A 15,015-nucleotide genomic window follows, 5' to 3' on the forward strand; every position below is an offset into this window, starting at 1 on the left:
TGTAATGCAATACAATACAACTTTTGATGAGCCGTTCAGATTTAACAATACACATTTCAGAGGAAAACTAATTTTTTTCGATTATATTCTATGAGATCTTTCACTTTCTTCGTTCGGTATTTCCACCGAACGACTTCCAAATTACCAATCGAGAAAGGGAGTAATCTCATCAAAACAACGTGGAATTTGTTTTACTTTTTTATTCTTTAGTTCTCACAATGCTCTTTGTGCGATTTTTGAATTGTTTAAAATAAAATAAAATAATTTTGTTGGTATTTATTTTTGATATTATTCCTAATTTTGAGTAGGAATATTTTAGAAAAATATATGTTTTACATTCACGTTCAAGTGTGGCTTAAAGATAAGTGTTTTTGCAGTAACTTCCAAATATTGCATTTTGTTAACAATTTACCTATAAATTGAAGAGAAGGTGACCTAATTTCAGACTAGAATCCGTTAATCAGGGTAACTAAAACTTATAAATACAATACATTATAATAGGTTACTTCCAATGATCAGCTTATATATCATGCATAATATTGTAATATACGGTTTACCATGACTGCAGTATTCCCTCCTATAGCAGTAAAAGGTTTAGCTCATCGTTTGCAATTGCCTCTATGACTTATAATCAGAACTACGCTAATACAGAGATCCTTGAACCAAAATGGTTGTCATTCTCAGACAGTGACAAAACTGAAAGAATAATAGTTCATTATTTCTAATACGTAAATCACCATGCATAAAAAGAGAAATGTAAAATACAGCTGAACATCCATTAGTGACTTCGCTGTGAGATATTGACTTTACCAGCGGAAAGCAGACACAGAAATCTAAAATTTTGAGACGGGTCCGCGGTGGCGTAGTGGTAGAGCGTTCACCTCTGGTACATGGAGTCCTTGGTTCGACCCCAGCTCGCACCAAGTGAACTTTATGGTGTACATACAACGTGTAGTGGGTTTTCTCGGGGTTCTCCCATTTCCTACACAATTTCGTTCATTTCTTACCATCACCATTTCCTTTAGCCTAGCTGGCATAACCGTGGGACGTAAAACTTAAACATTTCATTTTCTAGAATTTTGAGAAATCATTTTAATAGGTTTTTTATTTATTTATTTATTTATTTTTTTTATTAGTTATAAAATAATGGTTTGTGGGTCAGTACTGTTGTGTGTAATCGATCTACTTCATTATTATGTAACATCCCAGTTATGTAAAGCAAGTATTTGTTATGTGACCAATGAATCTAAAAGCGTCACGCAAGAGATTTATCACTAGCATTAGTAGGGCTAATTTCAGTTTTTACACGATGTAGCAGTCTATAGCAGTATCCGTTTAGTTGTAAATAAAGAAAAGAAACAACGGATGTGCCACGTTATGAGTAATTCTTCTAAAAATTGCCCCCCTCATGCACTTTCCTAAGGCAAAAGAATAGTGAAACATAACAAGCCTTAGAAGTTGAATCAGCTTACAATACAGGTATTAATTAAAAGATACAGACCTAAGTTCTTCTCCCCATTTTAATTTAATTTTATGTAATTCTGTTTGAAAAAGAATTGCGAAGAATCCACTCTTCTTTCTGGATTTTTTTCCATTTAAAAGAATGTTTGTGCTCTGAAATCCAGACTCAAAATGTGCGTCTGGGTCGGAACTTGAATCAAATCTAACGCTTATCGTGTCGGTTTGCTAAGCTCCACTCAATCCGTCTCCAGACCAACCACATTTTCAATCATGAGGTCGGTGCTAACACTTTCAGAGCAGGTGGACTGTACTTCAAGTTGTGATGTACTTGATCAATCCAGTGTCTATGTCAATGAACACGTATTACAATTAGCTTATACAGATTAAACAAATTACTTACGTGTAGTGCATACCACAAAACTGCTATATTCTTCATCAGATAGGGAGGGGAGAGAAATAGAATAAAAAATCAGGGTAACGTATATAGGATTAACTATACTACAAGGGTGTTGGATAAGAATTAATAGCGTATTGGAATATATTTTCCTCGATAATTATTGCAGTTCGTTTTCCGTTTTGTCGAATACAGACACTATTACTGATTGTTTTTAATCTTTAGGCATTTCGCTTGTATGCCATATTAAGCATAAATATCTTGCTTTTGGTAAAAGTGCTGCCTTCCGCCTTGAGTAATGTAAGTTGCAATAGAATCCTCTCCAGAAGAGATGTTTTTTTAACCGTGGATTCTGTGGTACGCACTACGCTGCCCACATATATAGTAAGCATTCTATTGGAATATCGTCTTCATGTATGTAAAATGTTTCTGGAATCAGCTGAGACAAGAGTTTCTCAACCTGTGGTTCTCGAAGCCAGCTCTTACATAGAGCATTGGTCAAAGAAAATAAATTGCGTATTACACACTGTAGTTGAGAATCGCAAACCAGTATATTTTTATACAATTTAATAAGGTAAAGATACAGAAATTCTAGTAGCTTAGATAAATGAGTTATAGAAGTCCTTGATAGCATTTTTTTAAAATTTTATTTTTAGGAAAAAGAATTAATACGTATTTTCTTCCTTTAGTACCAATACAAACTTAAGGAAATTTTAATTAGTATTGTTTTAAAGTTATAAGCATACTGGTATATGCTCAAAACATAAAATAAATAAATATGCTTTCAATGGGGTCAAGAGTAGAACGGATCGTAGAACATCGTTACTAATAAAATGGTCCTCACTTGAAAAATGATTGAGGAATACCGAGGTAGGATATTATCGTCCTTAAACCACGTTCAGTTTAAGCCGATATCCATTTATCAACCGATTTACGCAAATTCTTTATACAGAGTTGTTAATAAATTAGTTATTTATGAAATATAAACAAAATTGTTAAAACAGTGTTCTACTCAAATATTCCCGCAAGCAAACTAATAGCAACATCTAAATGTCAAAATAAACTAATAGCACCATACTTGGTTGTCATGAAATATTTATTTACGAAAAGCTACGATATTTTTGTGTGTAGCTGTAAAATAATCCTTAGCCTAAGGAATCCTATAAAAACTTGCAGACTAAAATTTAGCTCGATACATTGAAAGGAATGGTGTGTATGTCTCTGCATAAAAGTGAACTATTTTATCGACATATTGAAGTTACGATCCTGTGAATCTGTTGAAATCTTGAATTTGGTATTTTCACGATTACAATACTTTACTCATTTATTGCTCGACAGTGAAAATCTCATATAAATGTATCCAGTTTTTGTTTTGGCTTTAAATGATAATATTTTCAAATGTATATTGACATTCAAAAACTTCTTACATCGTGGTTTTCCAGTTCTTATTTTAAATGTGTAATTTATTTTCTTCCCGCATTGTCTTCATTACTTAATAACTTCCTGCATTGTCTTTCTACGAGTGCTATCGCTGCTCCTGTTGACGTTTATCAATATCTAATAAGATTCGAGTTCTTTAAAGAAAAGTAGTGAGAGACATTTGTACTGCAGTGGAAAATGCTTGCTTTTTTATGATCACAGGGAGAGAATTAGAAAATTATTTTAGTGTATACATTTTCTGGGATTTCTTTTTATTGACCATATAGGATTTGCGGATTAGGATCTTTTTCTAAGACACTGCTGGCAGTTTCTCATGCAAGATACGTAAGTTATTCAGTCCACAATAATCTTATTTACTTCTGGGTTACAGTGGTTTAACTCGTGTCTTCACGTATCCACTACGGCAGGTACAAAAGAAGCTGGACGTGTCATTGAAGCACGTTTTGTAATATTTGCGTTTTAAATGTTGAAATCATTAGGTGTTGTAACGATTAGAATTGTCGAAATCCATCAGTATAATACTCGAAACATATTTCTGTAATTTTATTGTAAACTGGAACCACCTTCTATGCTTCTCGTTGGTGTTGACTTCTCGTTTGGAGAGGGAAAAATGTCTGTTATCATATTTGATCTGGAGAAATTCCAAATTGCTTTCATTGGGATAGTTCGCTTTAAATATTTATTACAGATTGAAGAGAATATAACTATAGAATCTTCCATGCACGTACCATATATGTTTTACTGCAAACATCATCAGTATTTCGAACCTACATGAGACTTGTCTAGGTTCTTGAAGGAGTAAAGGTAGAAAGGAAACTAAAAGGGAAAGTTGCATGGATCCGTCCCACGTGTAGGTAATTTCACGAAAGTAAATTCCTCCAAACACTTCGTCTTCATAGTCTTTTATGCTTCAGAGTTGCGAGATTTTGAGTTGGTAATACACTTCCTACATTCCGAAACACTGCATTACCATAAACGAATACCCGAAGGAATTTACTTTTGTGAAATTGCCTACACTGGAACTAGTCCGTGCAGTTCTTCTTTTTAATTTATTTTACTCCTTTATTTCTTCAAAACCCCGAAGACGAATCCTATGTAAGTTCGAAACTTCGTTGAAAGAAATTCACGAATGGTAAGTTCAAGAAAAATTCACATTTAATTACGTATCACAGCTGACACGCAATATAACAAGAATGAACAGATTGTACTTTTGTACTTTCCTTAATTATAGGTTTCCTCTTAGCTCTAGTATTGAGCCGTACTAGTCGAACATAGAAGATTTAATAGTACTTATTGCTTCTGGAAGTTCTTGTTCCAAATCCAGCTCACAATATTCAACCATTCCTTTCTTCTTTTCGTTTTTAAGTTAAAACTAGTTCATTGTTGTAATCTGTGCATCATTGACTGTAATTGTAATTACGTTTAAATTATAAACATTTTTCTGAGCATTGGTACTTAGATACATAAACAAATGACAAACGGAAAGAAAAGTAACGAAATAAAATCAAAAAGAAAAAAAGTTTTAAAAAAGAATACCAGTGTAATTGGTAGTACAAATAAGAGATCTGAACAAAATATTAATCTTTCAAATTTGAAGAAAATGGAAATGACCTATCAGTTATTATTATTATTTACTATTATTATTCAGAAGTTTCGACTGGTGATAGGAGCAATGACAAACTCAATTGTGACTTTTAAGTATCAAGTCTGGGAATATTTTGTTTCCTCTGTTAGCACGTTGTTAAAATTATTTTCATACAAATCGTAATAGAGAAAACTACTGAATCCAACTTATTCGTTGACAGTATTACAGAGTTGGAAAAACGAATATACATTTGAAATTCAAGTTATTAAACTGTATGTATTTACTGTTCATTGAATGCATCTGATATATGACCGTGCTTTCTCTATATCTCTTTAGCTAGGAACAATCAGGATCCACCATTGGTTGATAATGAAGGTATGATATTAACCATTGCTTTGCGTAGTTTGCTTTATACCTATGCGTAGTTTGCTTTATACCTATGCGTGATTGAATAAATGTGTGAGAGAGACTGGAGTGCTAGTCTGTGTGTGGAAATGCATGTACTTAATATTTGTTTAATGTGGAACGCTTGGTAGTTTGTAGTATTGAGATGGGACAGCATATGATGCATTGTAAATAGAGCTTATTTAATATAGCTATTTGTTTTATCTTTAAATATATTGCGTAAAACTTCTATTTACTACGAACAAGACAGTAGTAATATAAAGACACAACATTAGGTAGTTGGATGGTTATCGTAAGGTGTTCTCAAATACAAAGTATAAATATGGCGTAACGAACCATTTTCGAATGTCAGTGAATCATTGTGATAGAAAAGAAGAAAGAAAAGTTAAAACGAGAAAAAATAATAATACGTCAATCAGTCATGTGTGCACACAATCTAGACCAGAAAGAAAATGAAATTTTTCAGTTTTGCATCTCACACTTATGTCAGCTAGGCTAAAGGAGACGATGATGATGAGAAAAGAATGCAATAGTGGAATGAATAAAGTGGGAAGAAATGGGAGAACTCCAAGAAGACCAACGAACACAGTGTTTGTCCACCACAAACTCCACTTGGTGCGAGCTGGGATTAGGGTTGTCGTATTTCAAAAATAAAAATCCAGGATGCTACCAAATTACGAGAATATTTAAAGTGCTTAAAATGAAAAGACGTGTTATATACTAATTTACTTTCTTCCATTAGGTAGAGTTGTTCAAGTATTACGTAATCACATTTTTAGTATTCTCCCTAGTTAAGCAAACGTAAGCATTTTTCTTTAATTTCTCATGCGCAAGATAATGTACATACTATGAGTAACCATATTTGTTACAATGATCAAACTTCAAGTGATAGCTATGAGGTTTTGTAAGCTCTTGAAACCACCATTTCTTTCGATGTACGGTTTGGATCGTATTAGTGTGCCTCTATCATAAGTAGGGAGGTACAACATTTCCCTAATATACAGAAAACTACTCGAGTAGAAAAAGAAACCGAAGTGATAGTTATCCTCCAGCATTAAACTTAACATAGGTGTTTTCATATTCTTTTTCTTTGTCTGTTGTCAATTTTCCAAGGTCAACAACAGGTGTCGATTGAAGTGAGGTAGCAAATAAATAATCCAATACATATTTCTATCCACTAATGCTGAAATTCATACTTGGAAATTTAATTAAATGCAATTTCTAGTTCTATGCCTTGCGATTATGCCCTTTAGGCTACGATTATGCCTTTTAGGCTAAAGAGATGGATTATTAATGAGATTGGGTGACTAAAACAATTGAGAAATGACAGGGTACGAGGAAGCGTGAGAATTCCGAGAAAACCAAGAGACACGATATTGTCAACCACAGACTCACGTGGCAGGAAATTAAACCAGGGACTCCTGGCCGAGATGAGCGCTCTACTATTATGACTGCGTGCCCCAAAAAATTCATACTTGGAGGGAAAAAAAGTAGTACGTTGTATAAGCTTCTGTAACAAATTTAAAAAGATTATTTACAGTTTCGTATTCAATGTTTGTAAGATGGATAAGCGCAAGAAAACTTGCCATAAATGTCCCCTACAAGTTTTGCAGTTAGGGAGAAATAAAGTAAATAGTGCTTTTGTATATGTGTGAACGTATAGGTTTAATAAATTAAGCAGGCAGTAATTACGGATTGAATTTATGGCTCAGCGAATGTTACTTGTATTTCACTTGTTTGAGTTTGCTAATTCTTTGCTTCTCACTAATCATCATTTGTGCTTGTTTTCTTTCTGTTACGTACAGTAAAGATTGCGAGTGTTTATAGCTTTCTCTTTGATAGTATTAGTATGTAAACCAGTCGCTTTCCCTTATATGAATTAAATATCAAGGATTAAATTTAGATTTGGATGTTAAAATTGCTTGTATATGTCAGTGTTGAACTAATTGTGAAATAGTAAGACCAGTATAGACATTATACAAATAACGTATTTTTACTTCCAATTAAATACAAAATGCAGAACTGATATAATCTCCAATGATAGTTATACCCTTAACTAAAAGAGTAAAATTGATTCACTCATCAACACTCTAAACTTTCTAGTTTAATATCTCACGTTTATGCCTTTTGAGACTAAAGGAGAGGAGAGTGAATGACATGAAAGAATTCATGAAATGAGACTATGGAGAATCCGAGAATACTTACGGTCATAATAATGCCCACCACAGACTCACATCATAGCCTGGAATCAATCCAGAACCCCTTGCAACAGGGAGAGCACCTACATCATCACTGTACCCCCTTCTTTTGTCATGAAACCAAAAGATAGGAAACATTTTTTTAATACGTTCCCTAAGCTGGTGTAAAGGTGGGTTCAATTTTTCATTTTTAAAATATTTTTTATTTTTATTTTTTTAAATAAGTATAGAGTATTCCACTAAGCCCTATATTATAGATGTGAAACTGGATATAAACTTTTTACTAAAAGCAATTAAACACGTGTTTCAGCGTTTTCGAAAATTTCACTCGTAAGGAGGGAAATGTTGTCAATATTCAATTTTCGTGTACTTTATTTAGAAGGTGCCCAGTGAAAGGTTTCTCTTGGTGTGAAATTCAGTGTATATACTTTGAATTAAAAATAAGCGAACACGTATTACAACTCTTTCAAAAATTTCGCTTGTAAAGCGGATGAGTGATTGGATGTGCTCGTACATGTTCAACACTAACTTAGTTTTATCGACAGTCAACCTCCGGTTCATTTGAATAAATTCACTTAGCTGTTCAGTTTTTTTTTTTTTTTTTTCTCACTATTAAATATTCATGGCCGTCCTGCGCGATCCATATCATTTGCATCGACATTACTTGGGGGCATAAACATGTATGATCTGTCTCTGGATTTCTGAACATGACGTTCCACGTGCCCTTTCGTAATACACCACTGCCCCCATCTTTGTTTCTATCGAGGATTGCAATATATGAGCATTCACCATTAAGGTCGTAGGTGTTACGTAAAGGTAACGAAGAAAGTTCTGTCGCTTTTTCACCACCACCTTCGAACATCGATATGTCACCTAAGACGTACCTGGAAGATCAAAAATAGTCCCCATCAGCATCGACGACCTTCTACCAAACGTTCTGGAAGGCCATGGATTCCATCGCGGTAAAACTTGGTGAGCCGTGAAGCGAAGAAGGAAGTGTATTTTGCACCTCTACTAGGGATTTGAACTGGCGTCCTCTAAGATGATTGTCCAAGGAAGGGAAAATGTGATAATCAGACGGTGCAATGTGTGGGTAGTGTGGCGGATGCAATAGTGTTTCCCATCCAAGTCATAGAATGGTATCCCGGGTCATCCTAGCCACGTAGGACTTAGCGTTGTCCTGTAACAAAAGGACCCCTTTGCAATTCAGAAGTGCTGGCTCCAGAGTTTTGAGGTTTTCTTGAACACGCTCAACTGCTGACAGTACACAGTTGCTTTGATGCTCTGACCAGCTGGTAGCAGTTCCCGATGCACGATGCCGCGAGCAGTCCACCAGACACACAGGATGATGATCTGGTGCAGTGCTGGTTTCAGCTGTTTTGGAACCGGTTCGTGGGATGCTCACCAATGATGATGGCACCGTGGAGTTTCATACAGGACCCACTTCTCATCACATGTTAACACCCTGTCCAGAAATGGCTTCTTCCTCAGACGAGACAGGAAAGAAACACAGGTGTCTGCTCGCGTTGCCTTCTGGCCCGGAGTTAAATCATGTGGGACCCATCGACCCAACTTGTAGTGCTTGCCCAGTTGATGGGGGCGCTGCCGAATGGTTTTTCCACTCACGCTGAACTGTAGTCCCAGTTCCTCACATGTCTGTTTACTGTTCGCCTCAATTGCTGCCTGAAGATCTTCATTTTGTACATGTGTTGGTCTTACGGCACGTGGTGCGTCTTCAAGTGTTTCGTCACCGTCCTTAAATTTGTTAAACCACCGCTGCACTGTTCGCGTAGTCACGACACCCTCACCTCATATCTTCCGCCCCGCTGCAGCGGCGTTTGAGTCCAGTTTGAACTCGTACAGCATACACGCCTTTACGACGATCTGTGGAAGTCTCATGTACACTCTGTCCTTACGCAAGTTCATGATGTAACTGAACTGTCACAACCAGGTAGTATTTTGTATGTACGCACACCAATAACTGATCTTCGTCTTATTTCCATTCACATTCAACTCACGGTGTGAGGGTCAATTGAACACAGACTTCCACAAAAAGGACAGAACTGTCTTGGTCACCTTTCTATTTCCTCAAACCCCTACGCCGGCACAATCTGTAAAAATAAATAAAACAAAGTAAAGTATTTTACCATGGTTAGTAGAAAGATACCTATTATAAAGAGTGTGCCGAAAGATATGGAGCATCTTGAAATTGAAATTAAAAGACAATGAACCTCGAGGCAAGTGTATTCATAGTACAGAATATGCAATTAACTGTAAAATGTTGATCATTCACAAGGTGGCCTTCCTTTTTAGGTGAGTCTTGCGGAAAACCTCTTCAGCCCAAAGCAGCTTCGTGAGGTTTGGTTGTAGTTAGGATTCCCTAGTCCAAAGTGACCTCAGGAACGGATGTTGGTTATTTGATCAGCGGTCAAACTGATCGTTGGTCCCACCTCAGGCTGCGTTTTTATAGATGGTCTCCTGGTGGCTCGTTCCTCGGGCTCCGTTGTCTTGGTTTCGTGTCTTCCTTGTCTGCTTGTATTGTTTATAAATAGTTCCACGTGTTGTGGTAGCACGTGCTTGCGCTGAACGTGGGGATCCTTACAATATGTTTACGATTAGTTGCATAGCCTGTATTGTTTATCTCTATGAATACACTTTGTTTCGAGATTAATAATCTTTATTTATTTTCAATTTCAAAATGTCCCATATTTTTTTGGACACTGTCCATGAACTTATATTCATTATTTTAGATTTCTGAGCTTTCGGCATCTATGGCTTTCTAGCCCGTCACGTATGAGGAATGACGTCCTCGGCGAGCACACTATCCGCGGAAAGGGAAGGATGGAAGCTGCCTAGGATCTATAAGTTAAATACCATCTCGGCATTTGCTTGGTATGAATGAGGAAAACCCAGGAAAAACTCATTCAGGATGACTGGCCTGAAAAAGGTTTTTACACTTTTTCGACTGAGTGCCCCTACCGGGAATCGAACTCGGGACTGCTCGCATCAAAGGCAAGAGCGTAAGGAACTTATATCCAGTGCGCAGAAGGAAAAAGATTACCACTCATGTAAAGAAAATCTTAATAATAATATGTTAATTAATTATATAGTATCTAAAGTACTAGTTTCGTAAACATAATTAGTCATTAAACTAATTGGCAATTATTAGTTTAATAATGGAACTTGGAATAAGACCTAGTAACATTGGAATTTGATTTTGCGGACAGAGGGAGAGAAAAAATAAAGAAAGAAATCGGCAGAAATGTGAAGAGATTAATTTTAAATCAGGTTCTATTAAGGTATTTACTGTAGAGATGAAATTTTTCCCTCTCCATTACTACCTAAAATTACCGAAACTCTTAACCTACTTTTACCTAAAAGAGTTTGAAGAATGTTGCATCCTCGACTACCAAAATTTAGCGTAAGTTATAAACGAAAATAGTGGACACTAAGAAAGGTCATTAGGGGGCTTTAATAGTATATTGCCTTCTTCCTACTTTTGTACTAGTAAATATAAATATTTTTCCATTCTCTTACATGCAGCAAACACAATAAACAATTATTGTTCCTTTATGATACACATTTCCACATGTAGTTCTTATAAGGCTGTAACTTATAGCTAATGTATACGAACTCTCGTATTTGTAGCCGGTTGACAAGAAAGTCACTTTGATCTGTAAGGATTTGGAGGTGGTAAATTTCTACAAAACGTCAATATTTCTGTGTTGTTTTCGCAGTTACAATTGAATTGAACTTCCTGCTATTCGATTCGACATGTATTTGTTTCTGCCTGTCAATTACCGATAATTAAATAAAATTTACCCGATTTTAATGAAACTTAGCATTTCCTTTTTGGAGATTTTCCCATTGGAATTGAAATCTGTCAGGAATATGAGACTAAAAGGGAATAAACTCAACTCCAATTTCATAGTTTTTGCACGATAACAAAACAATATTTTACGGTACCTGTTGTAAATATTTCTCGATTTTGATGAATTATGGTGTTATTTTCGTTGACACTTTTCAGACATTTCCATTGCTTGAAGTTGGAATCGTTCAAAAATAGGAGTGAATTTATCCAGCCCTCTTCCCATCTTAAATTATATATATATATATATTCCATAATAAATTTCGTGATCCCCCCCCGACTTTCGTGAAACGTGTCGTGTGTGTGTGTTTTAAGAGAGACGGGACTGCCGATTTGAACCAAATGATTAAGATTTTTGCAACGATGAAGGTGCGAAGACCAGCAAAGTATTAAACGCTCGGCGGGATTGTTTCTCGTTACAATTTTTACTCGTATATTTAGCGTAAAGGTAGTATAGCTAATCTAGTATTTATATATACCATTTGTACTTTTTCGTAATGATACATGTTATTTTCCGATTTTTGTGTAATTACGTAAGAGAATAACATATTTTAAACCATAAAAAAAAAAAAAAAAAAATGTCGCGCCATGGTAAGTACCATGCCCGAGCAAAGTGAATGGAATGTTTTGATCGCTTAGTTTCTTCTTTTTAATGAAAAATTTTCCTTATGCGGGAGGAATCATCAGACTTCCCTGGCTGCCCCTGTGTTACAAAATATATGGCCGCCATGGAGGAAGGAGCAGGGGGAAAATTTGGAAATTTTAGAAAACGCATAACTTTGCCATTTTATTATATACTAGCTACCTTTTCTTCGCACGGAGAAGAAAAGTTTATGGGAAACATTTGAATATTTGAGAGGTGTGTATGAACCTCCTTTACCCCCTAGATTGCGCATTCAATAGAAATGGGATGACTAAAGCCTAGCTCAACCCAAATGCAAATATATTCACTTGTTATTATACACATTTTAATAAAAGTGATGATAAAGTCCCAGCGTGAAATAGGTGGTAACAATGTTTCAAAATTCATGTCAATCGGTTCATTTGTTCAGTCATATACAGCTGTATTGATGCCACAATTTCACGCAAGCTTCGTTCACTAGGATTAGAAATTTCTGGGCTTTCGGCATCTATTGCCATATTAGTCTGTCATATATAAGGGATGACGTCCCTCGGGGATCACACTGCTCGGAGAATTGAGGAGGGAGAAGAGAATGGAGAAGCAAAGAAGCGGCCTGCGACCAGTATATTAAGTGTCATTCCGGAAAACCTCACTTGGAATGGCTAGCCTGAATAAGCTTTTACACTTTAACCGAGTGTTCGTACTGGAATCGATCCCGTGACCGCTAACATCAAAGGGACTACGCTATATATTGGCACCAAGTGCCGTGCCAAAAAAATTCTCTCTAGGTCTAGATGCAATACATCTTCCACTTATACCCGGACACGGCTTATATATTTCAGCAAGACGATTTACAATCTTTATTGATAAGTTTACTAATGGCATAGTAGACATGAAATTGCATATTAGGAGTATTCAGATTATATTTGTTATATTAGGAGTTGAGGTTATATTTGTTAAGTTCTTCCTACCTATATCTTTCCTTTTATCCTTTTGTTCTCTTTTGCTTTTCCTCTTTCCTTTCAGAAAAAGTTTATCAACCATCGAAAAAAGAACGTGATAAAGTAATACTTTCAGCTAAAGACTTGAAGAAATATGAAAGAAAATTGAAGAAGAAGAAAAAGAAAGGTGATAGATAAACTAAAATCTCTGTTAAATTAATGTAAAAATACGCATTTTACAGCAGCTCAAAAAAATTAAATCATTGTGATGTAGTTTACCATGTTAACAACTTAGAAATGGATGAATTTAAATGTAGTTTCCTGTGAAAGATAATCTGAAATTCCTTAACACAGGAAAATGTAAATTTAAATGGATCAACTGATGGAAATAAAATAATATCAAGAAGTACGGAGATTTTTCAGCCCACTGAATATGAAGTAGTATTTGAGAAATTAGAAACAAAACGATGAAGTGTAAGAATTAAAATCTGATTTAAATTCTGGCACACAGGTATGCGTTTGATAAAACTCAATTTATCTGCAAAACTTCCTTGATAATACTTTGTAAAGTTACCTCAAAAACGTATACTTTAGTTCGTGATCCCCCCTCCCCCTTCTAACGTTTGTTCCTATATAGGTGTACATACAGATAGTATGGATTAAAGATATTCGATTTTCAGAGACTAGAATCACTTTCCATTCTGTATCTCGGTCTGTGATGATTTTTTTTTTTTTTTTTTTTTTAATGGCACGATAGTTCAAAGAAAACAATTTAAATTTTTAAACTTTATTTTTCGACGGGGGCGCGGTGGCTCAGTGGTAGTGTTCACCTCTGGTGCTTGGGGTCCCGGGTTCGATCCCAGCCCCCACCAAGTGAACTTTGTGGTGGACAACACCGTGTGCGTGGGTTTTATTGGGGTTCTCCCGTTTCCTCCCACTTTCTTCATTCCACCATTTCATTCATTACTTATCATCACCGTCTCCATTAGCCTAACCGTGGGACGTAAAACTTAAAGATTTCATTTCATTTTTTTTTTTTTTTTTTTTTTTTTTTTTAATAATTTTTCGACAGTCTTCTAGAAATTCAACGCATTTGTCCCAGCCTCTCTCTAGCATCGCAATTCTTTCGCAGATATCAGTTTTTTTGAAGTTTTCAAAATACTAATTTACTTCCTGTATTACCCTTCATTTCACTCAAATTTTCGTCCTGTCAGGGAAAGTTTGAGTTTCGGAAATAGATGATAGTTCGAGGGTCCTAGATTTGGTGTATATACAAGATGCAGGAGCAGTTCAAATCGCAGCTCGGCGAAATTTTGCTAAGTGATTGCTTTTTTGTGCTCTGGCGTGAGTAAACCCGTCACCCACCTGGCGCAGTTTTTTTTTTTTTTCTCCAGTTGGACAGTTCATTATACAAAATTAGGTGAATCCTCTCAGTTGAGAGATGTTCGTGGCTTCTGCTAGTTTTCACTTGTGTGTTGACTAAAACCAAATCTTGGACGTTATCAATGTTCTCGGATGCCAACTGATTTTCGGACTACATGACATGTGCATCTTCATTGCTTATTCTGGCATGCTTTAATTTATTTACCCTAAGTTTAATAGTTTCATTAAAAACTCATTAGTCACACAATGTAGGTAAAATTCTCTCATGAATTTCCTTCTCCATTTCCCCTTACAATAAATAAATAAAATAAAATAAATAAATTAAAATAAAATAAAAAGTTTTTATCCATTTTTCATTGATATTCAAAATATTTCTATTTAAGTAACTGTCAAACAGCGAATTACTGTCAGCGACTTGAAGTCACAAAGAAGATGGGTATAAATCGGCCTTTTTCTTCCTATGATAATCATAAAAAGCAAAGGGGTTCATAAAAGCAAGTATGTTGTATGGATATGAAGTTCATACATTGATCTCTACATCTACAGTATGTAAGATGCATGTGAAACATACTGTATTAAGTCACATAAAGAACCCTGTAAACAAATCCTAGTTGTTAAAATTCTACCGGTTAGGAAGTTTTTCGAATTTGCAGTAAGTTTAGTGTGAGGCATATGAATCATTATACTTCTTGTTTTCGTGAAGAGTAGAGATAATAAG

The 15,015-nt window shown here is 35.5% G+C and overlaps 1 protein-coding gene across 2 annotated transcripts in view; it reads left to right on the forward strand.

The window, feature by feature from the left end:
- Serinc (serine incorporator TMS1) overlaps positions 1-15,015 on the forward strand; it is a 73,345-nt gene that overhangs the window by 42,721 nt on the left and 15,609 nt on the right. Inside the window, exon 8 of one of the 2 annotated variants that reach the window (XM_081769499.1) lies at positions 5,217-5,255. The exons of the other annotated variant lie outside the window; for it this stretch is intronic. Coding sequence (XP_081625625.1) covers positions 5,217-5,255 — 39 coding nt within the window. The remainder of the gene's footprint in view (positions 1-5,216; positions 5,256-15,015) is intronic. 2 annotated transcript variants of the gene reach the window in all.

This window comes from Thermobia domestica, chromosome 8, assembly GCF_964235325.1.
Source record: "Thermobia domestica chromosome 8, izTheDome1.hap1.1, whole genome shotgun sequence".
Classification (NCBI taxonomy): Eukaryota; Metazoa; Arthropoda; class Insecta; order Zygentoma; family Lepismatidae; genus Thermobia; species Thermobia domestica.